The sequence below is a fragment of the Felis catus genome, chromosome D4 (genome assembly GCF_018350175.1).
Source record: "Felis catus isolate Fca126 chromosome D4, F.catus_Fca126_mat1.0, whole genome shotgun sequence".
NCBI lineage: Eukaryota > Metazoa > Chordata > Mammalia > Carnivora > Felidae > Felis > Felis catus.
The window spans coordinates 28,733,195-28,760,342 of NC_058380.1; the positions used below are offsets into that span (position 1 = coordinate 28,733,195).

General features: G+C 45.1%; 1 protein-coding gene across 1 annotated transcript; it reads right to left on the minus strand.

Moving 5' to 3' along the window:
- On the minus strand, positions 1-27,081 carry FBP1 (fructose-bisphosphatase 1). The gene is made up of 7 exons (XM_003995458.6): positions 26,737-27,081; positions 14,720-14,882; positions 12,358-12,450; positions 6,648-6,788; positions 3,257-3,394; positions 2,063-2,182; positions 1-436 (listed from the first exon to the last, which is right to left on the minus strand). The coding sequence occupies exons 1-7, from the start codon at positions 26,904-26,906 to the stop codon at positions 245-247; spliced, it is 1,017 nt and encodes a 338-aa protein (XP_003995507.1). The 5' UTR covers positions 26,907-27,081; the 3' UTR covers positions 1-244.
- Between the last annotated feature and the right edge of the window lie 67 nt (positions 27,082-27,148).

Consider the following 27,148-nt stretch of genomic DNA (forward strand, 5'->3'; position numbering starts at 1 on the left):
TTTTTTTAGAAATAGAAAGAAGATGTTTATTTCTCTCCTATCCACTCAAAACATGCCACCCATAGCATTACTGAGATAGTAAGGCAGCACCAAGCACTACACAGCATTTGACAGTGAAAATATGCACGCTTTTTATTTCTGCTGTTTAGGAATGTATGATGCGCAGTCAGAAAGGCGTAGCACCGTGTGGGATAAATGGTCCAGGTAAATGGCACTTCTTTCTGGTGTGGGCAAGGCCACTTCTTCATTTGGCAGCGTGCTTCTTATAGATCTCCAGGAACTCCTTCACGTCTTCAGGCGACCCCAAGATGATTGGCGCCCTCTGGTGGATCTCAGTGGGAACAATGTCCAGTACAGCTTCCTTGCCAGTGGTAGCCAATCCTCCAGCCTTCTCCATGATGTAGGCCATTGGGTTACATTCGTATAGCAGTCTCAACTGAAAAAAAGAGCCAAGAGCACCGCCCTCACACCAGAAAATATTACATAGAAAAGGGATTCGTTCTATACCAAACTAATACAGAGCTAGTGGGAGTTTCCAAGGTAACATGTAACTCTCCCTTTCCTTCTATGAGGTTGTAATAGCCCCCACCCCCAAGGCTGCCTCTAAGACCAAATGGTTAACTTAACCATTTGGTTAAATTAAGCCATTCATCAAGCCAGAGCCAGAGCCAGCAATAGATGGCCTGATGCAAATGGGAGACAGACCACCTGGACTCAGGACTGAATGACATTTTGGCAGAACTGATGGTTCCCTTCTCTTTATAGCACGGAAACTGGACCTAATGAGTGACTCGGTGTGTGTTTTGGATGGAGCTTTGCCTATTCTAAAAGCATTAAACATCCATGGTAGTGTCTGGCTGCAGACATCTGGAAAGCAGACTGGCTCCTCCAAACAGTATGATATTGTTTGCAACGCTGTGCACGTTCCTTTTACAATTCTCCAAAGGCTTCAGGGTTGGGATTTAGTATGTTATACATCTTGGCATTTACTTTTAAATATTAACTTTTTTATTGTGTTCATTTTCATGCAGTCTGCCTATTGAGCAGACAGCTTTTTGCAGGTGTTTCCTGACTCTATTTCCATACAGGTGTCATGGCCAGAGTTGCAAAATTGAGGGGGGAAAAAAGGAGGCACCTCAATATCTGTGTTCAGAAACAATTTTTTGAGGCATTAAAGAAAAGTGCTATGGAGCAGGCTAATCACACAGGCTGAGATGCCTGACGTGGCTGTGGCAAGGGTGCTGTTTTAAGCAAATAAGAATGCCTTCAGCAAACTGGACACCACCAGCTGTAAACAGAGATCTGAACATATCTGGAACATATACACTTCTAACTATCTTAAGGGGATTAGTGTTCCCATTCCTTCTTTTGCATTAAAAAAAAAAAAAAGACAGTCTGTCTATCAGGGAAAACAAAGGGACAATACTTGGGAAGGAAACACACTGTCACTTTGTAGAAGAAAAGCGGGGCATCCCTCAGCCAGTGTTAAGCAAGCACAGCTCACCCCATGGCTTCAGGACTCTGCAGGCATTAGACCAGTGCAGTCAGTGGTAACGGCTTCCCTGAAAGCTCTAGGTTTCCCCAGAGAGTCTTTCTTTCCCTAGGAAGGTTTCATTTTCCAAGCAGCCAATGTCAGCTCATTAGTTATTTCTATTTTATGCCTCTTGAAAGCAATCAAAGGAAACCTTTACTTGGATACATATTTGATTTTTCTGCCTTGGCAATGAAGCTGAACTGTTTCATTTCACATTATGAATGGCATTCATTTTTCCCAGTCCAAACCACGCACCCACTGGAAGCACCCATCCTCACCATAACACTATTACTTATCTTTAGCAATGGAAGGGCTCTCAAGAGACCATTTTGAGCTGATATCACCTGGCTTTAATGAGGACAACCTTTAATCTAGGAAAGAAGATGCCACACATATCCTCAGCATCCTACTGCGGAGCACAATGGCAATATAATAGCTACTGTCATCTTTCTTTCTTCCGAAGTCAAATTCCCTGGGCTGCAAAGGAACTCCAGTGCCTCTCAATCACCTTTCAGGGGATTTGTTTACCTTTCCACTGGGGCTCTTCTTGTTAGCTGGGTACAGAAAGATCCCTCCATAGACCAGGGTGCGGTGGACATCAGCCACCATGGAGCCCACGTACCTGGCGCCATAGGGCGCTGTGTTGTCCTGCAAGGTTAAGATTAACAACAATTAGGGTTGCCGCAAAGAAAATGAGTTCTGTGTCCTCTATGCTCATCTGATTCAACAGTCATTTAATGAACACCTATGAGGCGCATATTTGGGGCTGTGATAGGCAATGTGATGAATATCCTGTTCCCAAGGAGCAAAAACAAATAGCCCCATTCTTACACATCTCACAATAGGTCAAATTACCTGCAGAAGCCCCAACCGGGGATGGGTTGATTCTGGTTATGGGGTTGGGACGGCCATCACAAAATCATACGTTTTACCGGGACATTGCAGGCTGAGAAGGATTTTGCCAAGCTAAGGAGCTGGGCAAGGGGGGAAGGGAACCGCCCAAGCAAAGTATGGCAACACAGAGAAGGCAAATGCAAATGCTGTCCACCAGGGACCTGGGGAGGACCCTGGTGCAGTGCGTGTGTGCAGACTTCAGGGGTGGGTGGGGAATCCAGGGTAAGGTGGAAAGAGAGATAGTAAAGCTGGAAAGAGAGCCCTGAGCCAGCTCTGAGGCCCTGAATGCCAAACAGTATCTGGGCTTCCTCCTCAGTGGCATTTAAGTAGGAGTATGACAAAACTGGATATTCCTGCATAGAACCAGCTCTATAAACAGCCATTCCTTCTCTTTGTATTTGGTAATTTGTAACCTCTTCAGAAAGATGCCAAGATGGACACTCTTAATCGTGAGATGGTGGATAGAAATCCATCGGACACCACAAGGTGGCCACCTGGGTATGAGAACCACATTCTGTGCCATCTGAGATCAGGGACTACAGAAGTGACATGTTTCACTGCCATGAACGAACTCATTCATCCGGCGACTTTATTATCCTAATTTTCTTCTGCCAAGAGAAAGTAGCAAAGGCTGACACGGACCCTCAGACTTTGACTTCTGAAGGCAGGGGTTCCAGTGCCCAGGACTAGGTGGGAATTTCATCATGGGGTCAGTGCACAGTGGAATCCAAGGCCCTGTGATCCCTGCCACCTTTAGCCTCCAGGCTAAATCATGAACCAACAGATCTGTGCATAACTCACGGGCCCTTGCCCAGAGCCCTCACTTACCGGGGGGAACTTCTTCCTCTGGACATACTCAGTGACAGCAGGGTCGAATTCCTTGGCATAGCCCTCATTGAGGCTGAAGATATTTCCTTTCTTTTTGATTTTCACGTCCCTGTCCACCAAAATGAACTCTCCAATGGCCTGGAAACAGGAAGGAGAGGGAGAGGTGATGAGCTGCCTCCTCCAGGGGCCTGTGTGAGGGCTGGGCTGGGCTGGGCTGGGCTGGGCTGAGCTGGACTGAGCTGGGCTGGGGGTCCTGAGGCTGGGGGGCACAGGATGCTTCTCCTGGAGCTGGGACACTATGTCCCCAGCCTGCCACTTCAGTAATGGCGAACAGGACAAGGGAAGAGTCAGTGGGCAAAACGGAAAGAAGAGAAGAGGCTGCCGCAGATGTTGTTAGGAGATCGAAATTTTGGGGTTTGCTTTCAAATGGTTTCAGTAAAACAAGAGAGAAACCATACAAAAACAGGGAGGGCAGAAGTAGGTAAAACAGCAGCAAAACCTGAGGGAGATTGAGAATTGTGTGTCCACTCATATGTGGAATTTAAGAAACAAAACAAATGAGCAAAGGAAAAAAGAAGAGAGAGAGAAAGACAAACCAAGAACCAAACTCTTAACTACAAAGAACAAACTGATGGTTACCAGAGGGGAGGTCAGTGAGGAGATGGGGTCTGCAAAGTGTTTCTCAGAACTCAGTCCTGCCACCAAGTCCCAGTGCTGAGTTGATGCCTTTAGGGCTGAGGTACTTTAGAGGAGATGGCAATCTGGAAGGAAAGTGTCACCTAACTCCTACTGCTCTGGACTGAGGGTTGTTTGGGGCTCCTACATGTCCTGAGAAGAGGGCGCTTGAAGACCTGTCCTGTGGGGAGGGGGCTGTTCCATGGAGGTGAGAGGGAAGAAAGGAGGTATCAATACACCTGTCTCCAGCCGTTTACCTCCCCCCCAGCAGAGAGTGTTTCCTGCAGACAGGGAGTGTGTCTGACCTAGAAAGAGAGGAATAGAAGGAGGGAGGGAAGGCAGAATGGAAGGAGAACAGGAAGGATGAGGAAAAGGAGAAAAAGAGACTGGAATTAACAGTGGTCATTGGAAGGCTTCATTGTGAGTGATTCTTCTTTTTTCCTTTTATGCTTTTTTTTTCCCAAAAATTCTGACCACAGTTATGTAGAAACATTCTTTTATAATCAGAAAACTAAATAAATAAATAACTATATTTAGAAAAGAATTCTTGAGGGGCGCCTGAGTGACTCAGTCAGTGAGTGACTGGCTCTTGATCTCAACTCAGGTCAGGATCTCATGTTCATGGGATTGAGCCCCGAGTTGGGCTCTGCATGGAGAGCATAGAGCCTATTTAGGATTCTTTCCCCCTCTCTCTCTGCCCTTCCCCCTCCCTCCCTCTCTCTCTCTCTCTCTCTCTCTCTCAAAATAAATAAACATTTTTTTAAAAGCATTTTAAAAAAGAAAGAAAAAAAGTCTTGAAAATAAATCCATCACACAACAGGTGCCGAGAGCTCATGAAGCCATGCTTCCAGATGCCCTGCCCTGGTACCTGGCCAGAGCATGCGAGACATGAAGGAGCAAAGTCTCTTGCAAGTGCAGACAAGAGACTAAAAAGCCTTCTGAAAGTTAAAGCCTGCTGGAAACGCAGAGAGAGCTGTCTCAGTATTTTTAGCAGAAACCATCAGCCAAAATGAAAAGAAAGCACTAAGGGGGTCCGAGGTTCGCCCCGCAGGCACCAGAGAGCAGTGGGTTAATGAGATGGTGTCCCCAGCAGGGGACCATTACAGCAGGCATGCACCATTCTTCCAGACACCGAGGGGCCATTAGGTCTCAGGATGGCAAAAGACTATCAAATACACAGAAACTTACTCCCAGAGACACCGGTCTACGATCTGGAAACAAGAAAAGATTTCATTTTTTCTACACGTCCACCAACTCAAAGGTAACAGAGAAGTCACCAGAAGAATGTCTGGGGGAAGCAGTACATCTCTGGCAAAACAGTAAATCTGCAAACATCAGTGATTCCAGAAACTGCCCGCTGGGCTCCGGGTGAACTTTGCTCTGGTTCTGCCACTATTTTCCCCTGAGGTCACCTCATTTGGAGGCTTAATCTGGTATTGTTCCCTTAGCCTTGTTTATCTATTAAGCACCGGTTCTTCCAAGGAGGCAAAGTCCAGTTGTGCAAGATTGTAGGGGGCCAAGGCAGCCTACGTTCTCATTTATACCATCTGCCACGCACAGAGTCCAGGGCCTCACCAGGAACAAACTGTCTCCCGCCAGGTGCCAGCCAGGCATCTATACCTTGTGTTCAGTGCGTCAACAAAAAGCACCAAGTAGATGAAGTTTCGTTACTGTCATAGGAGGACTCGTCGAAAACTAAAAGGTATTTATAAGCCCAGTTCTTTTCCCTTTGGGGCACTGTATCGAATGCACAATGAACGTGCCGACCTACTGAATTCTACATTCAACAGGTTTTAAGTGGGCCAGATATTTAGAGAGATTTCTTTCCCCAATTCATCTGCTTTGTTGAAACTGTCATCTACCTGAATAAAGAGATAATTCCAATTAACAGCATGTAGAAGGAATTACCAACAAATTAAAACTGTTAATATTTTCACGGCACCCTGGACTCCTCTTTGTAAGGTAGCTTTTCTCTATAAGGTGGCAGGAGGAATTATCTTCATTGCCTTCTTTAAGTTCTCTTCCTTGAGTTTTTCAAAGCCTTATCAAAACTGCAAGGGTTCACAGAAGGTGTGCATGCATGAGCACAACATCAAATGAATTAGGTAGCTATTTTTGAAGAAACGTAAGCCACTGCATTGGGACACCCATTCACCTCTGCAAAACAAGCTAGTTAACAGAGATACTGAGTGGCAAACAGACCATCTACAGGCCCTATCTGGTCCATAAATGTGTTTTAGTTGGCTAGCACATACATTTTTTAAATCCAGTGTTTCTTGAAACATTGGAAGCCTTGGCAAGACTGGGCCCCTATTCCCAAATAGTAACAATTGCTAGACCTCTCCAGCTAGCTTTCCCCATTCCCCACCATTGCCCCAGTCTTCCTTCCCCAGCACACTGCATTCATTTACGTGGCCTGCCTGGACTTGGTGGACATTTGAACCCATTTGGTAATGTCTGTTCTAAAGAATTAATCTTGGAACAAAGTCCCGCACTTATGCTCTGGACAAATATTATTTCTCACCTCAGTAGGCTTCTCACGATATACACAGTGCCCCTCCATCTCCCTCACTCTCTCTTTCCCTACTCCATCGTCTCTGCCCCACTGTGGGCCTCATTTCCCACCTCTACATACCCCCCCCCTTCACCCTCCCACACAAATAACAGACATTTGCAGTCACCAGCCAAGCACCTAACTTCACACAGTGTCTCTCACCGGGTCCAGCATGAAGCAGTTGACGCCATTCGCCATGGCCAGGACCAACATGGTGGCACTGCCATACAGGGCATAGCCGGCAGCCACCAGTTTCCTGCCTGGCTGCAAAGCGTCCTTCTCAGAAGGCTCATCAGCTGAACTCTGGAATAAGAAAGAAAACACAACATGTTTTTGTTTTGTTTTATGTTTCCTTTTTCCAGTTCAATCATTAGCAAGATGCATTATCAAGGTACTCTCCTAATACAACAGGGCATCTTCCTAGAAGGGCCTTCCTCCACACATCAGTAATATCCTGATTACATTACCACAGCAGCCTTCCCCCCATACTGCAGATTTCCTGCATCTGGATCCTTCTTTCCAGTCAGGGGCCTCCTCCAATTTTACTAATTTGATATTCCCTCATTTCTCCATTATCACTTTCGAAAAAGAGCATGCCTCCTTGCCAGCTCCCACTAATTTAATCTTATTACAGGCATCAATGTCTTTCACCTGCCTACTCCATCTTCATTTAAACATATTAAGGCTGGGCTGCAGGACTGTTAGTCTGGTGAGGAAATCAATTTTGTGGGCTTTGGCCAGTTGCTGCGCGTGCCTTAGTGGGCAGTGTGGCCTATTGCCTCATACACCCAAGCAATTCTCAGAAATACGGGAATTTAGAAGATCTCTCCAGAGTCATTCCAGGATAGGGCAGTTGCTTTCCATTTTGTTGACCACATCCCACAGTAAAAAAATACACTCACACCACAAGCCAGTACCAACACACGTGCACATGCACACACAACTACACAAATTTAATAAAGCAATACTCACACTTAGAACATTACATGCACCCTAATCTTTTCATTTTTCATTAAAAACATAGCCCACCGGGTCATGTGACCATAGTTTGATACTAAGGAAGGGGACGCCTTAAGGGGATCTTCTTTATTAACACCTGATTGGCTTCTTCAGTCCTCAAAACAGCCCCAAACAAATCATTCAGCTCAAATACTCTCTACTTGGATTCAAACAGAATAAAAAATGAGCAATTTCTGCCAATTTCATTTATTCCTTCCCCAATCAGAGATTCCAGTAGCTGAAAATAAGTACACACATCTGTATCACAATGCCGGAGATGGAAGTCATCCCAGCAAAAACATCCCTGATAATTTTTCCCTGTAACTTTTGACACTGTGGCCCAGAGGCCATCTGCATCAGAATCACTCAGTATGCCTATTAAAAATGTGTATTCTGGGGGGTGCAGCCTAAGCTTACTAAGCCAGACTTTCTAAGGGGGAATCTGCATTTTACTGTGCACCATACATGACTCTTGCACTGTAGTTTATAAAAAAGGAAGAGTCCAAAAGCCATTTTTTCTCCTTTTTCCCCTCATTCCCACTCCTGTGTCTAATAAATGGTTTTCACTAAGGCGGTTTGTTGGTTTTTTGGCTGGATTGGGTCATGTTATTTGATTTAGTTTGGTTTGTGTTCATAGAGCAGTGCATTGCATCTAAACACAGACCAATCACGCTATCAAGATTTTGAGTTGTTTTCCCAAACTCCAAATTTTGCCAGTGTCCAACCTGAATAAAAGAACCAGCTTTCTTCAAAGCCAGTGACATAGGGGAGGACTCAGTCCTCCAATTTTCCTCTATCACAACTACTTAACCCTGCCAATGCAGTGAGAAATCAGGTAACAGCAATATGTAAACGAATGAGTTGACTGGGAGCCACTAAAGTCTTGAAATAATCAGTTCTCCAGTAAGAAAAGTCCCTCAAAGATCCATCTCACCCGGAACCATCTGTGCCTGCCTGTGCCAACAGTGCAAGAATAAACAGCTTTTCCTGAAATGTCGCCACCTGAAAAACTTACCCTCTGACTTCCATAGAATAAGAAATGGTCACGTTGTCGATGATCCACACACTCAGAGAAAATAATGCCATGGAATCATGGATTAGGAGGAATTCTTTCCTAGCCTGATCTTTCTAATGCATGGGTTCCCTCCTTCAAACCCCAGCAGTGAAGGCCTTTGTTCCAAGGGACCCATCACATTCCCATGCAGATGCTCATGGACCCACCGATGAGCCCTAGGCAAAACTAGAGAAAGTCTCTAGACCCTACCTTTCACTACCTATCCCAGGCCCCCACCTGCTGCAGGTATGGGTTTGTTTTACTCCACACCACTTCATGAGGAAGACATCATGGAGTCTGGAGACTTAAGGCAGTGGAAGAGAATATCAGGCAAGAGTGGAGCTATGCTATCTTGTCACTTATCTGGTCTTCCCTCAGAGGGGCAGCCAAACACTCCTTGGAAGGGCTCACAGGCATTTGAGAGTCCCCCATAACTCAGCCAATATTGTTCATTTACTATTACACTAGACAACCTAGCCTACAAAAAATAGATAAAACAAAGCCCCTGCCCTCAAGGGGTTTATAATCACTAGTGAACATGGGTAAGTTTTGCCTGGTCAGCAACCACAATCCTTCTGATAACTGCACTCACTGTTAATCTCCTTAACATACTCCCAGGCCCTCAGCTCTCAGGGGGGCCACATGACCCTGGCCTGGCCAACAAAATCATCGCATGCCTCAAGCCATAGTGATTGGTTGAGGGATGGCCAGGTGATCAAAGCCAAGCCAATCAGACCCAATGAGATGACATTCTTATTGCAATTGTTGGAAAAGAGGCTTCCATCTTCTGCTCGACTTAATTGAGAGGGATGGGTGTGAGCCTGGATTTGCTAGGCGCTGTTTTGCCACCAGAGAGGAGGAGCGCAGTAGAGATGGAGAGGACGCGTCTCCTGGTTGCATGGTCTGAGTCCTTGAATGCAGCTGCACCTGAAGCAAATCTATCCACTGGGCTTTCTACTTATGAGAACCAATAATTTTCTTCTACTTTCCTTCCTTCCCTCACTCCCTCCCTTTTTTCATTCCGTTCTTTAGTTTGAGTTCTGATACTTTCCATTGAATGTTCACATACAAACCAAGTAATATTAATAGCTAACATTTATCAAACACTTTTTTTGTGCCAGATACTATTTTTGGGGCATTATTTTTAAGTTTCAGGACCTCCCCTTTACAGATAAGGAAACAAGAGGCACAGAGAGTTAGTTACTTTGCCCAAGGTCCTATAGAACTGGTAAGTGTCAGTGTTAGGAAGCTGCATTCCCTATGGCTATTAGTTAATAAGTCTCCCTGTGCTCAGTTAAAGGACTTGAATTGGATTCTGAAACTGCCCGAGCACTTGTGAAACTACATTTAGTTGTGGGGACTGGATATTTCCAAAACCATCTCATATGAAACAGGTTTAGCTTAAAAACATTTTTTTTTTTAAGGAAAGGAGGACAGGGCAGGGCAGGAAAGCCATTTCCAAACATGTAAAACAAAAACAACCTTATTTTCTGATGCTTTAAAAGGCCAAATGAAGGGCACCTGGGTGGCTCAGTTGGTTAAATGTCTGACTTCAGCTCAGGTCATGATCTTACAGTTGGTGAGTTCGAGCCCCCCATCAGGCTCTGGGCTGACAGCTCACATTGACAGCAGTAAATGTGTCACTTGAAGCATCAGACACATGGATGTTTACCTCCCACCCCAAGCCCTCAAATGGTTTCAAAGAATCAATAAGATGTTTGAAAATTGAAATGACATAAAGGCAGGTGTCACACTCTTCTTTTTTTCTTTTCTTTTTTTTTTTTTTTTTTTTTTTTTTTTGGCTTTTAAGAGAGCCACTTCAGGTTTATTAAGAGCATGGAGACCTGTTGTTGAGTTTTAGCATTCATCATTCAAGCTGCTGTTGCAAGCTGCTTTGATATATATATATATATATATATATATATATATATATATATATATATATATATATTTTTTTTTTTTTTTTTGGTTGATAGCTAGTTTTCTGGCTCTCAGTTTTCTAGGGATTTTTTCTTTCCTTAAAAGAGTCTTTATTTAGGGTTTTGAGATAGAGACTGTGGCTGGCAAACATCAACACTCCTTTAGTTTTGGTGAAGTCATTAACCAGGAAGGAGTCTACCATCATAGGAAGAATTTTGCTAGAAACCTCTCTTGCTCTACTGTGGATTCGATACTTGATAGGTAAAAATTACCTCCCTCCATGTCTATAATAGGAATGTATGTTTCATGGTATGACTTGGAAAATAACTGAGTTGTTGCCTTTGCCTTTTTGTTATGAGCATTAGAATCCTCTATTACCCAAACTGATTTTGATGTGGATCTGCCTCTCAGCCAAGACAGAAAACCAAAATCCACACCAATGATGAAAGAAAACCATCCCACGGTGGTCCTACTTTCCATGTGTTCAAAAGGAGATTATGTGCAACACCAGACAAATCACTCTGAGAAATAAGGTGCAAACTGTGGTCCTGCCTCTCAAGCTGTGGCCTCCCTCTGTCTCCCGAACAGGAAAGCTGGGAGGAAACTCAGAGGTCAGCTGAATGAAGCTGCCTCATCCACTGAGATGAAGGAATGGGCTCAGGCTTTATAGAGGTTTTATTTCTAAAATAAACAAGAGGGGCAGAAGTCAAGATGACATACTTTAGATTTCATAATGTTTATGATGGGCAATGGGGACCCATTCTATTTTTTACCAGTCTGTGTACTTTAGTTATTACACACACAGACACACACACACACACACACACACACCAAAAAAGAAGGAAAGAGAGGCTCTGGAGGTAGAGTTACCCACCCAGTTCACATAAGCGAGAGACCCAGGCCAGAAGTCTGGGGCCCCATGCTGTACCAGTGTGCAGCAAACCCTCCACAGAGGGACAGAGGGTAAACATTCTAGGCTTCACCATCACAATCGCCATCACAACTACTTTACCCTGCTGGTGCAGCTCAAAATCAGCCAAGGGCAATATGTGAGCAAACAAGTTGACCATACACCATTAAAACTTTATTTATGGACAGTGAAAACTAAATTTTATATGAATGTCATGGGTCACAAAATGTTTAGATTTTTTTTTTCAGCCATTTAAAAATGCAAAAGGGGCTAGGGTGCCTGGGTGGCTCAGTCTGTTAAGGGTCTGGTTCTTGGTTTCAGCTCAGGTCATGATCTCACAGCTTTGTGGGTTCGAGCCCCACGTGGGGCTCTGTGCTGGCAGTGCAGAGCCTGCTTGTGATTCTCTTTCCCTCTCTCGCTGCCCCTCCCCCACTCGTGCTATCTCTGTCTCTCTCAAAATAAATAAATAAACTTAAAAAATTTTTTTAAATAAAATAAAAATGCAAAGGGGCATTTTCTTCTCACAGGCCATACAAATCAGGCAATGAGCTAGATTTGGCCCCAGGGAGTCATGGTTTGAAGACTCCTGATTCAGGGTCTTTAAAGGACAATTTTGACATAACTATTACTTTATTGTTGTATATATAATTCTCAGTTCACATAGTATGATCACTGTGACAAATCTATATTGATCCTTATTTTTATTCTATTTTCCCTCATAAAAGAAAGCAAGATATAGCTAAAAAAGAGAAATAGCTTTCTCTTCCCACCCACCCATGTTTTCCTATATTTTCTTTTAAATGACTTAATGGATCATCATCAAGACGTTAATGCTGGAAAAGTGGGAACTTGAGATACAAACCCATTTCAAGCCTCCCAGTTTCATGATATACATTCTGACAGCTTCACCCATAGAGAAATAGTACTGGGTGCTCAACCTTAACTTTTCTTTTTATCTCAACCAAGGGGCTTGACATATTACATGTTACCTTTTTGTAGATGCCAAAAATTGTTCCAATGGAAACAAGGCAGTCAATATTGGAAGATCCATCGAGGGGATCAAAACAGACCACATATTTACCCTGAGCAGAGAAAAAGGAAATACAACTTTACTTTTAAAATTATAGCAAAACAACAAGAATACACTAAGGGGATAAAACAAGGGACTCTAGGGGAAAGTTCAAGAAATGTGAGTCATTTATCCTCTGTCATGGAAGGGATAAGGTGGCATACAGAATGAAAACAACAACAAAGTATATCCCAAAAGATCATTGGCAAAAAAAACACAGAATAACAGGTCTAGATGAAAATGATGAAATACAGATAAATAAGTCAAAAATTCCTACACTGTTGATACAGATGGATCATGATTTTGGTTTGAGTTTCCTGGCAGCCAGAGGAAAAAAAGAAACAAGGTTAGTCACTTATTTTTCTTTATTCATAAGGGGGAAAAACGTAACAATTCCTTAGGTGAAGCAAAGACAGAATTAAGATCTGTAAAAAAATCTTCTCGTGCAGATAAATAATGATACTTGAGGTTATAGCGCACAGAGCTCTCAGCAATATCCCTACTGTGATTCCCAAAGGGCATAACTCTCTGTGGTAGTTGGACTATCAAAATGTCACTCTTTGAACTGGATTTTCAGCGGTGTGCTGGAGCTGGTCCCTATGGGTGCCCAAGAGCTAATGGTGCACATCTCTTCCCAACTGTGCTTTCAGTGATGTCATGTTGGTAGCTTGAAATTAACTATGGGAGTATTGACACAGTTGAAATTGGCATATGCTACACATCAGAGATTTTTTTTTTTTTTTTTAAGAGAGAGAGGGGCGCCTGGGTGGCTCCGTCAGTTAAGCGTCCAACTTCGGCTCAGGTCATGATCTTGCGGTTTATGAGTTCAAGCCCTGCATCAGGCTCTGTGCTGACAGCTCAGAGCCTGGAGCCTGCTTCTGATTCTGTGTCTCCCTCTCTCTCTGCCCCTCCCCTGTTCACACTCTGTCTCTCAATAATAAATAAATGTTAAAAAAAATTTTTTTTTTTAAAAAGAGAGAGAGAGAGGGAGGGAGAGAGTTTACCAGTACACCACTGGGGATTTTCCATCTCCAAATCCACCACTTTAAGATGTGGTTTTTAAATGTTCTGCATCAAATTAAGAGGTTTCTCTGATTCCCTGACCTATTGCTCTTAACAAATCACCCTGGCTGATGCAGAGGAAGCTGTCATCTGGAAAACAGAAACATGCCTATTATCAAGGCATGTTACAGTCAGGGAAGTTTGAGGTAACTGATAGAGGATATTAAACACAAAATTCAATCCACATGCCTAAAACTGCCAAGTACCTTGAGAAGCCCAGCAGAGAAAAACATGAACTTTGAATCTGACATGAAGTGGTATTTTAGGAATGATGTAAAACAAGTTAATCCGATATGGCTTCCCACCCCTCTTATAAAGGTCAAAACTGGGTAGCAGCCAACCTCTTTAAATTAATCCTCCAATTGCTTTTTTCTAATGCTACTTCTTCCTGTCGCCAGTTCATCTCAAACAGGGAAAGGCAGAAAGCCCATATAAGTGCACATCACATCTCAAAAGGTTTTTTTCAAATCATGATTGCTGTTCTTCAAAAACTGGCTATACTCTTTCATTCACTTCTTCAACAACAATTTATTGTTGAGCCCCTACATAAAAGAATATAACCCATCAATGCCTTCAAGAAGCAATCAAATCAATGGGATCCAAATAGATTATAATGCATAAATCAGCGATAGGAATTGAAAGCAATTTTTTTTAAGTGTATTTATTTTGAGACAGAGTGCACAAGTGGGAGAAGGGCAGAGAGAGAATCCCAAGCAGGCCCCATGCTGTCAGCATGGAGCCCCACACGGGGCTTGATCCCACGAACTGTGAGATCATGACCTAAGCTGAAATCAAGAGTCGGACACTTAACTGACTGAGCCACCCAGGCGACCTGAGCAGTTTAAATTGGCAAGAAAGGTGAATGTGAAGGTTGGCTATTTGGTGGGTGGAGATGAAGCAAAAGAGGTAGTTAACAGAAGCCAGACTTTGAAGAGCCTTGAACATGACAACAAAAATTTAGGGTTGGGGATGAGTAGGAGTACATAAGAGTCTCTCCAATGTATGAGTTCAGTGGTGGGGTGGTATTGGCATGAACTATGGTGTAGACAGTAAATTTCAGATACAGAAGTGAGGTGCAGTCTGTGAATGACGACTGATGGTTTGAGAAGAAGATAGGATGATTCCTAGGAATCCACCTTGGCTGAACAAGTGGAGCCATTTATAAAGCCAGGAAGAAAATGGTTACATTGAACCCCTCAACAGTAGAAATGCAGACCCACCCTTTTTTCGGGCTCTACTATAATGGCATGCTTATCTTCTTCTGACACAAGAACACAGGTGGCAAAGGATGACTTTAACATGTTAATAACCAGGTCATTGGAGAGGACATCCAGCTTCTTCACTTGGTCACCTGTCACGTTGGTAGAGCCAGCAATTCCATAGCTAGAGGAAAGAAAAGCCACAAAAATATAAGCCATGACCACCAGAATATGCTAATGCACCTATAAACCCATTGGAAACGGGTATTAGTAGGATTTAGAAGACAGGAGGGAAGACACATGGTTTGGGAGAAAAAAAAAACAAAAACAAGAACGGTCATCTCCCTGGATTATTCATCTGTCCAGTACCTATCAAGTTTCCCAGCACACATTTGTGGTTACATCCATGTTTCTCAACCGTTTTTTAATGGCCCCTAAGAAGGCTTTTTAGCTTTTTTTCCTAATCACACTCCTCCATGAAATTTTAATTTGAATACTACAAATATAGTGTATATCTGTGCTTTATATATTAAAAAGACTGATCTTTCTCACTTCCCCCCAAAACCAATCTTTACCTCCCGGAAGCACAGGTTTAATGCAGAATGAATCTGCTGAGAGGTACAGCAGGCAAGGGAAACTTCTGGGGGTGGGGAGGGGCAGGGAGCCTTAGATATGAGCAAAGACAAGGGATGCTATGATTTTAGAGCTGTAAAGCTCCTGAAAGAAAATATTGACTGGTCGCATCACCTCATTTTGTAGAGAAGGAAGCTCACACCCAGACAGCAACAGGCTTGTCTGAACCAGAGAAGCAGAGCAGAGGTGAGAAGCTGCAGGAAGTGGAAAATCTGGAGTTTCTACTTTATTTTCAAGGTACCTGTAAGTCAGTAATTGTAGAATTCCAGAAGCGGAGTGGCTTGTGCAAAATGCAGCCTAGTTTGCTAGAATGAAGTAAGAAGCAGGTTGTTCTAGCCCGGTGTTGAGCAGGAACACTGAGAAGAGGGAAACGTTTTGGAGAAAATGCACAGTCCAAGAGAAGAGATTGCGTGTGGGGAGGGCAAGTAGGAGCGTTGAAGACACCGCCAAACAGCTGAGAGTGGGTGACAAGGGGCACAGTGGCAGCCCTCGCTGAGGCTGCCAGGAACACTTGCCTGGGAACCGGTGGTCCCAGGAGCCCCTGCTTCAACTCCTGCAAATGCGTTTTCTCTAAACAGAACTCACGTGTCTCTGGCTAGACGGACAAACCTGAGCCAACACTGGGAACCGTGCCACCCAAAACGCCTGGCCTGGCCTGACCTGGCCTGACCGTCTCCAGAAGGTGACTCCGGCTTCCCAGCAAGCCCACCATTAGTGCCGCCTCAATGTCATTCACCTGCCCACCTGGGGATGGTGTCTCATCCCACCAGCCCTCTGCCCACTGCCACCCTTCTCACTGTGTTGCTCCTCGTTCATGAGTCAAAGACCGAAGGATCTGTCAGACCCACAGCGGTAGCCCATGGTCCGGGCGTTGGGTCCTCTCCCCACATAATCTTTCTCTCACCTCAACGGTGAGGCCGATGCTGGTGGAGAAAGAAGGCAGCCAGATTCTGGGTGGAACGACAGGGGCTTGGCAGGGCCACCAACCCAAATACACCTCCCTCCCTAGCCCCACTGGCCCTCACTGCTGCTCCTTCTAAAGTCACTATGAATTCAGGCAGGCAAACAGGCTGTGGAAAGGAACCTGAGCTCTCTAACAGAGACCCAGCTCACACCTCACCTCTGCAAGTCGCTTTCCTCTCTGTGCCTCCTTTGGTGCATGAGCCCACTGAGGGCAGTGATACCTTGTGCGGTGCTAGAGGATTCCATGAGATGAGGCACGCAAAGGGCTTAGCACAGCCTTTGGCATGTAGTAGTAAGAAAAAATGTTAGTTATCTTGGTTGCTCTCTCAAGGGAGCCCTCATTAGGGATCTGCACCTGCTGAGGGAGGGGAAGCGGGGGTTTCGGAGAGCCCCCAGGCTTCATCCCCCATCATGTTAGCATGGATGGTTTATCCTTCACTCCTGTGAGGAGGACGACAGGGGTATGTTTTCCTCCATTGTGTCCCGGCTTCCAGCACATAGTAGGCCCTCAATAAACACTTGCTGCATGAATGAATGGTATACACCCAGGAGAGCAGAAACCTGAGCCTGAAGGAATGAGTATAGGAGCAATGGACTTTCAAGGTCATTCCACGCCTTAGAATGCCAGGGAAAGCCACTGGCACAGTCTCCAGAGGGGCAGGCCTATGGGGACAGCTCCACAGAGGCCTGGAAGCCTGGGGCAGAGGGACGAGGCACCTGAGGTAGGCATGGGAAAGGCCTATTTCACACTTCGGCCTATGTCCCACCTGCTCAGGTACCTCGTCCAGCAGTATGGGGGAAGAAGAGTCAGACTCCAAGGCTTCCTAGAGGCTCGTGTGAGTGTCCATTCATTTCACAATATTTATCATGCCCCCAGGAGATGTTCTGAGTGCTGGGGGTACAGTGTGGAGCAAGACAGATGAGACCACTGCCCTCATAGAGCTTATATTCAAGTGAGTGAGACAAACAAGAAACAGTAAGTGCTCTGGAATGGTCAAGACCACCAGCCTGGTTCCTCACTGCTGCCCCGAGTGTTAAGCTCCTGTTCTGGGTCACAGCGGGTGACACCACCTCTCTGTAATGGGTGTCAAGTACGCCATATAACACTCTGGGGACACGTGCTACACCTGGCACTGAAATGGCCATGTTCCCTGCCAAACTAGTGCAGGTAACTGGCCACCTCTCTGGCTCCAACTCCCTGCAAGGTTGGGTGGTTACCTTTCCCTTTCTCCTCTTTACGCCATTGAGGGTCCCTCCTCTGTTCTAACGAGAAGGACCCTTTCCCAACTACCCTCCAGTTGCTTGTGAAACATGAAAACAAAATATATGGAGATATAATGTTCTAGGCCCCTCAAACTCAAAATTCAGGTACTTTACAACTTTCTTAGGTCATCTTGTGGCAGCGTTTCCCCTGGTGACGCCTGGTGTTTAAGAAAGTCTTTTATAAAGGCATAAGAAAGTGATTCTGAGGTAGAATCAGGGTTCAGGAGAATGAGTTCCCAGACTGCCGCGTTCATAGTAATTACAACCAAGTTCATATCCTATCACTGGGTGTTCTTTGCGTTTTGTCTTAGCACACAAAGTTACCCTGACTCGTGTTTGTCCCCTGCATTATTCCGCTCAGGGATGATAAGCCAGGCAGGACAAATGCTCAGTCGGGCTTCTCCCCAACACACCACATGAGGGGCCCTCAGAAGAGCTGCAAGATGTCCCTGAGGGAACACATTTCCACAGCCCAATGAAAAGCCAGAAGCATGCAGGGCTCCTGCAACTCTGACAGAGGAGAAACGTCCTCAGAAATACCCTCAAGGAACTAATTAGCTGAACAACACATGGAGCTTATTTTCTCCCAAGTTTTCAGAAACCCTCTTGAAACAAGAAATGTCTGCCTTCTAATCAGTCATCATTCCTCAAAGGCCCCAAAGGATAGATGACAAAGAGCCTTCACTGTGTATTCCGATGGCCACAAGGAGAGAGCAGCGTCACCCGCCTTTGGGATGGACAGCAGATGTGGGCCTTGGCTTCTAGTGAGGTTGCCCATGCCTCTGCCCGGCCACTTTAACTAGGGCTTGGAAAGTGAATCAACTGTGTTCCCCAAACCAGAATTCTAGACAGATTCCAGAAGAGCCCAGCAGAGGCCAGAAGCCTAGCCTGGTGTAGAAGCAACTTTCGTGCCAGCTGTTGTGAACAGGAGGGCACGGAACCAACTACCCTTTCACACACCACCAGGCTCTTTCTTACATCAGTTCCCAATATGCAGTTCCCTGGGGCCAGAATCAGGCAGCAGATGAGGCTGCAAGGTTGTGGGGAAACCATAATACAACTCTGTCAAAAAAAGCCTTCCAGAGTCCAACTATGCCTTACGATCAGTGGAGAAAGAGAATCAAGCCAAAAGGTGAAAAAATGGGTTGCCCTAAGCAAGCTGTAAACCTCTAGGCTGAGCTCCACCCTCCACCCCACCCAGAGGACTCAGTTGGGCACTGATCATGCAGAGATGGGGTCATCAGTTGTGACCAGGCTAGTCATTTGATCTGCCAACGAAGCTTTTCCTAAGTGCAAGTTATCACAGAGGGAAAGGGAACACATCATGGGCTTTAACTCCACGTGATGAGGGAGCATAAGTCAAGCTGAGGGGCAAGCACCAAGTAGCATTACCCCTGCCTTCCCCAGGCAGGATATGTGTGACATTCCTCAGACAATCCTGGCTGCCCAACAACAAAGGAAAGGACAGAAAACAGATGGCTGGACTGGTCAGTCTCCATCAGTTTACAAATCTCTTAGTCAATTACAAGAAAAAGGCAATTTTATCAATAGCCTAAATCTCCAGAAACCTATAGACTCCCTTTCCTGGAACCCCAACACCACCCTCTCCTCCATAGTGATGTGGGGGAACAAAGGAAGGAAGAAAATGGCAGATAAAAGTGAATCTTCCGTATAACCTACAGCCCATTGACACATACTTGAGGCAGGCAGAGTAAAAGTTTCTCCAGGAACTCCCTACTGGTCTCAATGTTAACACTTTGCTAGAGGGAAAAACAACCTTGGCCTGACAATAGCCAGGCCTCCAGTAATCTGTGAGTCTTTAGCATATGAAAATCTCTTTGGAAACTTCCCTTTTGACATAACCTCCCCCAGCCCCAAAGTATATAAAAAGCCACTCTTCACAGCCTTAATGCAGCTTTCTGCCCACAGGTCCTGTCCTCATGCTTTAATAAAATCACCTTTTTTGCACCAAAGATGTCTTCGAGAATTCTTTCTTAACCGTCAGCTCCGAACCCCACCATCACCCCAAAACCTCATCACACAGGCTAGGACTCTAGATTACTGGAGTTCAGGTCCTGGCTCTGTCACAGGCTAAGCAAGCCAAGGAAAGTCACTTAAAATCTCTAACCTTTGGTTTCTAACCTTTGGTTCATCTGTAAAAATGAAAATTAAGTACATCTACTTGGTAATATATGGGGGAAGCGAGGGTCAATGAATTGATATAGGCTTAGAATAGAGCCTGGCATATATAGGTGAGTGAGCAAGAATTGGTATCATTCCATTCTCATCCCTAATTTTCCTTGGAAATAATACACCCACGCTAAGAACCAAGGTGGGTCCTGGCAAGAACACTGTACCAGAGACACCTGGGTCCAAATTCTGTCTCTCCTTCTGAGTATTTATCAAGGTGCCTCAATTCCCTGATGGATTGTTTCTGCTTCTACATTTTGTAAGGACGAGGGTTAATCCACCAATGCACCTGGTTCACAGCAGCCAAACGGCAGCCATGATGTTCTCAAGCAAGCCCCACAGGCATCCACTGAGTAAATGTTAGTTGATGATGGGGGAGGGGCAACCATGACCTCTAAACCAGTTTTGCCGGCAACTTTTGAGAAGTCAGCCAGTGCAGAACTGTGTCACAGGTAACTGGCAACAAAAGAAAGTGCTCAAAAGTTTGCATTTGAAGAGTCTTAATGGGGATAGTATTGCATTTGAAATACCTTCAAATGCACTCCATTTTTATTCAAATTGTTGGCCTTGCAGTCTAAGTAATTCAAGGGTGGGAAGCATCCTGCCAGGGTTTGAGTCCTTGTGAATTGTTCCTTTTTAAAGGCCTAGACACAGAAGAGTTCTCTTTTTGGAGGTTGGGGAACAAAAATCAACTTGAAAAGTATCTGCTTTCACTTGCACTGTAAACCTCCCTGAAAAATTTGAAAAAGCTACATTGCTTTAATTCATATAATAGGGAACTCCTTAAAAGGATAGGCTAAATTTGGCCAGTATTTTAAAAGCCTTAGACATTTGGATTAAATATTAGCATTGTGTTTCAAATTTGCACATGACTTCTAGAATGGATGTGCCATTTCGCAGCCATAAAGTTTGTGATTTATGATGATCAGGGGAAAGCCGCCTTTAGCAACATTTCTGTAGCACAGCCCGAGAGACCAGGATTGGAGCCAACACCCCTCTCAGGGAAGAACTCTCTAGAGCATTTCTTCCTGACGTCAACAGGACAGCAGACAGCAAGCAAAAGAACCAAATGAAAGAGCTCATTTTCAGAACACCCACCTGAAGAGAAAGGAAGACAGATTACTATTTACACCTTATCACTGCAGTGGAATGTAATAAGACCTGTTATTGATTGATTCTGAGGTAAATGACCAACTGTTCACCCACACAGGGATATCCAAGGGTCACATCGGAAGTTTGTTGAAAGGGCGCCTGAGTGGCTCAGTCGGTTAACTGACTTCGGCTCAGGTCGTGATCTTGGGGTCTGTGAGTTCAAGCCCCACATCAAGCTCTGTGCTAACAGCTTGGAGCCTGGAGCCTGCTTGGGATTCTGTGTCTCCCTCTTTCTCTCTCCGCCCCTCCCCCCCGCCTCAAAAATAAACATTAAAAAAAAAAAAAAACTTTGACACAAATGCTTGGAGCAAAAAAAAGAAAAAGAAAAAGAAATTCGTTGAAGAAGAGATGCCAACCAGAACAGCGTTCAAAAGTCGCAAACCCCAACCTTCGCTTGTGTTCCTGCCAGTCAAAAGCAGACAAATAGGATTCCCTGTGACTGGCTGTGCTTCTCGTATGGAAAGGAAGTTACAGTTCACTCTCTGGTAATAAGGAGAAGATAATTTAAGAAATATAAAATAAATCTGATAAAGTTTGAAAAATTCAATATCATAAACACTGCAAATTTGAAAATAAACATGTTAACAGATCTGTAATTCCAAAATTAAAACTGAAGTTCCTTATTATTTTTTTCCATCAAACAACCAAGAGAACCCCATATATAAAAGCAACTTTTATGGGGCACCTGGGTAGCTCAGTTGGTTGAGCGTCCAACTTTGGCTCAGGTCATGATCTCAGGGTTTGTAGGTTCGAGGCCCGCATCAGGCTCTGTGCTGCCAGCTCAGAGCCTGGAGCATGCTTTGGGTTCTGTGTCTCCCTCTCTCTGCCCCTCCCCCACTCGTGCTCTGTATCTCTTTCTCTCAAAAATAAAAACATTAAAAAAAATTTTTTTTTAAGTGCTATTGGGGCACCTGGGTGGCTCACTCGCTTAAGTGTACGACTTTGGCTCAGGTCATGATCTCACAGTTTGTGGGTTCAAGCCCCACATCGGGCTCTGTGCTGACAGCTCAGAGCCTGGAGCCTGCTTTGAAGTCTGTGTCCCTCTCTCTCTGTTCCTCTCCTGCTTGTGCTCTTTCTCTCTCTCAAAAATAAACATTAAAAAAAATTTTTTTTAAAGCAACTTTTCTGGATACCACATGAGCAGTATAGGAGGTTTCCTGTAATCGACCTGATGGTGCAACGTTGCTCTAATATATAACGTTCCATCCTGAAATACATGCCTGGGAATGTATGAGTGCACATGGGTAACTACTATGGATTGAAAGGCAAAATAGAAAGACATACCAGTTTATAACAAAAATAATAATAATCTTCAGCCTAACAAAGTAATGACGATATTGGTACCTGTTTAATGAACTCAATTCATCCTTACACAACGTTCTGAGGTTGAAGAAAAACAGTGGTCTCCATCTTATAAGTGGGAAAACTGAGGCTCTGAGATATTCCATCAATTGCCCAAATCCTCACAGAAATTGAATAGCACAGCAGGACTCCAAGCCCAACTCCACTGCTCCCCAAAACATGCTCTGAACTCCTGCATGTTCTGTTAAATCCAGTCCTGATTTTCTTCCCCTCTTCCTCTCTGCCTCAGGGCAAAGGTGCCAAAATCCAGTGGCCAAACCTTGAGGCAGGATTTCTTGCCCTAATCCCACACAGCCCATCCAACAGCAGGCTGAACAACACCTCCAACTGGATAGTGCTCCAACATAACAAGTTTAACGTTTCCAAAATGTTGGAATCACCTTCTCATCCATCCCCAGCCTCTAAAACCAGCTTCTGCTTTGGAATTCTGTTTTGGGGTTTTGTTTTGCTTTGTTTTTGGATGGCATGGCCCTACTCTCAATTGCTAGAACCTTCTCTTTGAGAACCTCACTGCCCTTTCTCACCCAATCCACACTCAAGAATTCACTGGGGTCTCTCTCCACTCCCCTCCAAGGCTCCAGCTCAGCTCAGTGCTTTCCTCACTCCCCACCCTCAATGGCTTTTCCCAATATTTCAGCTGCCTTCCAAGTCTAGACTTCCAGCCATATCTTCCCCAGATTAATTGCTAATCATGCCACTGACCCACTCAACAACTTGTACTCACTCTCTCCCCTTTGCATACACCCGCAAAATATATTCACCCCTGCCATTGGATGCTCCCAACACACTCAAATTTAACATCCACAAATGCCCCACCACATGTGCTCCTTGCTTTAGTCAAACTAAATGAGCACATTCTCCAGAAATATCTTCCCACCACCCCTTACCTTCCCTCACACAACTGCTCACCTCAAAATGCTCTCTAGCCATCAGGACTTGGGATCATCTTTCTCTGCTCACTGCCAATGCCCATCTCAGTGCCCCACAATCCTTTGCATCCATCCACATTGTATTTTTGGCATCTCTATGAAAGCATCTTTCAGGAACTCTATTGTGTTTTGTAACTAATTCTATACTTGTCTTACAGCATAAACTCTCTGTTGTTCTCATCCCTCAATCTCTCCTAGAATTCTGCACATTGTGGGTGTTCAATAATGTTCTGTTGAATTAAACAGAACCAGCGAATTCTTCAGGCAATGATTTGGAAACACGTACAAAGGGAAATCAACTTCATATGCCTTAAGCAAAAGCCTAAACCACTGGAGAACCACTTTCTCCCAAAGGAGTGAAAACAAAGACAAGAGCAATCACTTCAGTTTGAACCATAAATTCATCAGATCCACTTACAGGCTGACTGTTCTCCTTGGGAGAACAGAAGGTGGGTTGCCCCTTGTATGAATGTCATTACCTTCCCTCCAGAGAATGGATGGAGGGGAGGCAGAAGCACAGAGATAAGCCTTCAAGAACAGGTTTTCTGGAAGCACAATGGCTTCTTGAGGTACAATTCTTAATTTGCATCAAAAATAAAATTAATGGGTAAGGTTTAGAGTCAGATGAGCTTTAACTGACTTGGGGAAAATAAAGTCAGAGACACGTGGTATAAAGACTCCCAGCCTGGGCAACAGGTCTATGCACCTCAGCCTTCAGCCCTCCCCTTCCCACCCCTCCCCCCCTCAGGGCCCCCATCTGTACAAAGAGTGGCTAGACTAGGTGACTTCTGAGTCTTTCAAAACTCTGTGATTCTATGAATGTCTTATCAACTACAATGAAGCTGGCTACAACAGCAACTATCAGTTGAAAGAGAGAGAGACAGACAGAGAGAGAGAGAGAGAGAGAGAGAAAGAGAGATATCGCACTCCAGGCTCTACTTTTAAACTGATGTGTCCCTGGTGAGACATGACAGCTCTATAAACTGGCTTCTGTGAGGTTCCTGCAAATTTGCAATCATGTTGTTCCTCTGGGTACATGCCCTCCTAAGGGCAAGTCTTCAGCAGTAACAAGTTATTTGCAGGCACGGCCTTTTCATCAAAGCCTATAATGAATGTAATTTGGAGGCCTGGCTTGAGATCTTGTCTTACTGCTGCCTGCCCAACTGACCATGTCATACTGAGATAACCAAGTTCTTATTTTCCCACAGGGGTTCAGAAGTGTCCAAGTTCCTGGTCCTCCCCTGTCAACTACCCACACAACCAGGCATCAACCCCTATTCCATAGGTACAACACTGCTTGAAACAAAGACCTGTGTAATGCCCTACCATAGAGGAAGGGTTAAATAGCCCATGATACACTAAATAGCTCATGAAACACTACACAACAGGTAAAAAGAAGGAGGTGGATTTATATGTCCTGACATTGAAGGCTTTTCATTATATATGTTAAATGACGGGAGCAAACTACAGAAGAATATATTAAGTGTGATGCCATTTTCTTTGCTATATTATATATAGGCTATATACATATGTAAATACATATCCATATATAAAATTATATGAGTATAAAGAAGTATCTGGGAAGATAACCAGTAAATTATTAATAGTTGATACCCCAAGAAATGGATATGAGATGGGTTTCACTTTTTCCCTTGTGTTCTTTTGAGTGATTTGAAGTTTTGTCAAGGAGTACAACTTATTAGGTAGCTTATAGTAATAACAGCAATATATTTTTTTCAAGTATGTTTCACACCTGATGCAGAGCCCAATGTGGGGCATGAACTCACAACCCTGAGATCAAGACCGGAACTGAGATCAAGAGTTGAACGCTCAACGGACTGAGCCACCCAGGCGCCCCACAACAGCAATATTTTTTTTAATCTGGTATTTACAACTATCTGGTCTAAAATACACACTCTAGGGGCGCCTGGGTGGTTCAGTCGGTTAAGCGTCCGACTTTGTCTCAGGTCATGATCTCGCGGTTTGTGAGTTCGAGCCCCGCCTCGGGCTCTGTGCTGACAGCTCAGAGCCTGGAGCCTGCTTCCGATTGTGTGTCCCTGCTCATACTCTGTGTCTGTCTCAATGATAAATGAACGTTAAAAAAAATTTTTTTAAATATACACTCTTATCTAGCACCCTTTTGTCCAGGTCCCTCTAAGGCTGAGGCTATTTTAAAGGTGAGAAAGATACACATCAGAGCACATCTTGGGTTTCTGAGTCTTTTGAGGATTTTGAAAGGTACTGACATGTTTTTTAAATAATACAAGAAATGCCAAGCACCCTTTTTCACAAAGCTCCCTGGTCCTCAAAGGCAAGAAAGGTGGTGAGGGCACCTATACTTGTAAATTAAATCTGAACGAAGATGTTAACTGAGTATTTCCTAAAACAAAGGCTCCTTAGAAACATATTAAGAGTCGCTGTAGGTGAAATAGTAATGGAACCACCACCTTCCTAACATATTTGTTCCAATCCCAGCAAGGCCCGTCTCTGCTTATCATCTGAATAAATGTAATCGACACACACACACACCCCTTTTTTTTTTAAGAATTAGCTCCACCAACCCACTGTATGGGACCAAAGCCAGACAGCTCACTAGAAAAGGAATCCAGGTCATCCACATTATATTTTTTCAGATCAGCTATGAGCATCATACACATTTTTACAGTATTCCTAAGTGTAGGAAACATTAGGAAGCAGTGTGGGCAGTCTGAAAACCCAGGGACATCTCAGCTAAGGCAAGGACCAATCTAAATATAAAGTACCTGTGCACACCAGAGTAAACCAAAGGGTATCTGTGTTACTTACAAAAGCCTCATAAAAAGGCGCTCTTTGAATCCCATGTCCCATGATTCCTCTGCTACACACACAACATGATGTGCAGATTCTCAGCATCTGCACCACCTACTGCAGAGCTTCTTGGAAATGCAGACTCTCAGACACCCCAGACCTATAGCAGCCCTTTGCTCACAATCATTGCTACTCTTGGGAGCTCTGGGCATGCAGGCTTCCTCCCAGCCTACCTTGGGTTTCCTTTCTTCCTAACGGGACTTGTTTAGGGTCAGGGAGGTACTACTAAATCAGAAACCTGAGCTTGGGACCCCAATTCCAGAGGAAGTGAAGGAGGTCAAAGAAGACAAAGGGAAAGGAGGCACCCGCGCCAGCACTCTCCTGTAGGAGGCCCGGTTGGGTATGGTGGGCAGGCCAGGTGCTCGGCCTGGCTAGCCAGTTTCACCAGGGAGAGGCGGAGAGTGGGTGCAAAGGCAGGTTGCTCAGCCCAGAGGAGAGGGCTGCAGAATGGAGACGGCTGTGGACTGTGAGCCAGGTCCCCCCCACCTTGGGGCACCCCCAAGCTCAAGGGAGGGGAGCCAGGGCATAAGTGCAGTTGGACAGGCTTTGGGAAAAAGAGGCTACCAGGAAAAGGGAAAGAGAGAGACAGACTCCCAACTGTCAGACAGACAGGCAGGCTGGCATTAGGAGGAAGGGGACCACACATCCCCAGCGGAACAGACAGGACGCTGCTGCCCGATGGCCAGAGGCCTGACTCACAGGTGCGCAATGCCCGCTTTGCGCACGGCAGTGGAGATGGCTTTGACCGCAGTACAGAGCGAGTTGAGCAGCTGGGTCATCTCGCCTGTGCCGCGGGCCTTCCTGCCCTCTTCCATGACGAAGCGGGTCAGGGTGACGATATCCGTGTCGAAGGCCGCCCGGTCCGTCATGCTGAGGCCGGGCTGCGGCGGGCTGGGCAGCAGGTGCAGGCAGCAGGTGCGTACGGCTGGGCGCTGTGAGAGGACTGAGCAACCGCGCAGCGTGTCGGCACCACTCGGAGCGTAACTGGCCAAGGCCAGGTTCAGGCGGTGTGTCCTAGGGGAGCCTATAGACACAGATTGCCGCCTCCCGCCCCCGGGAACACCTCCGCGCCCGGGCCTCCGCCCTGCTCAGATTGCGGCTCCGCCCACGC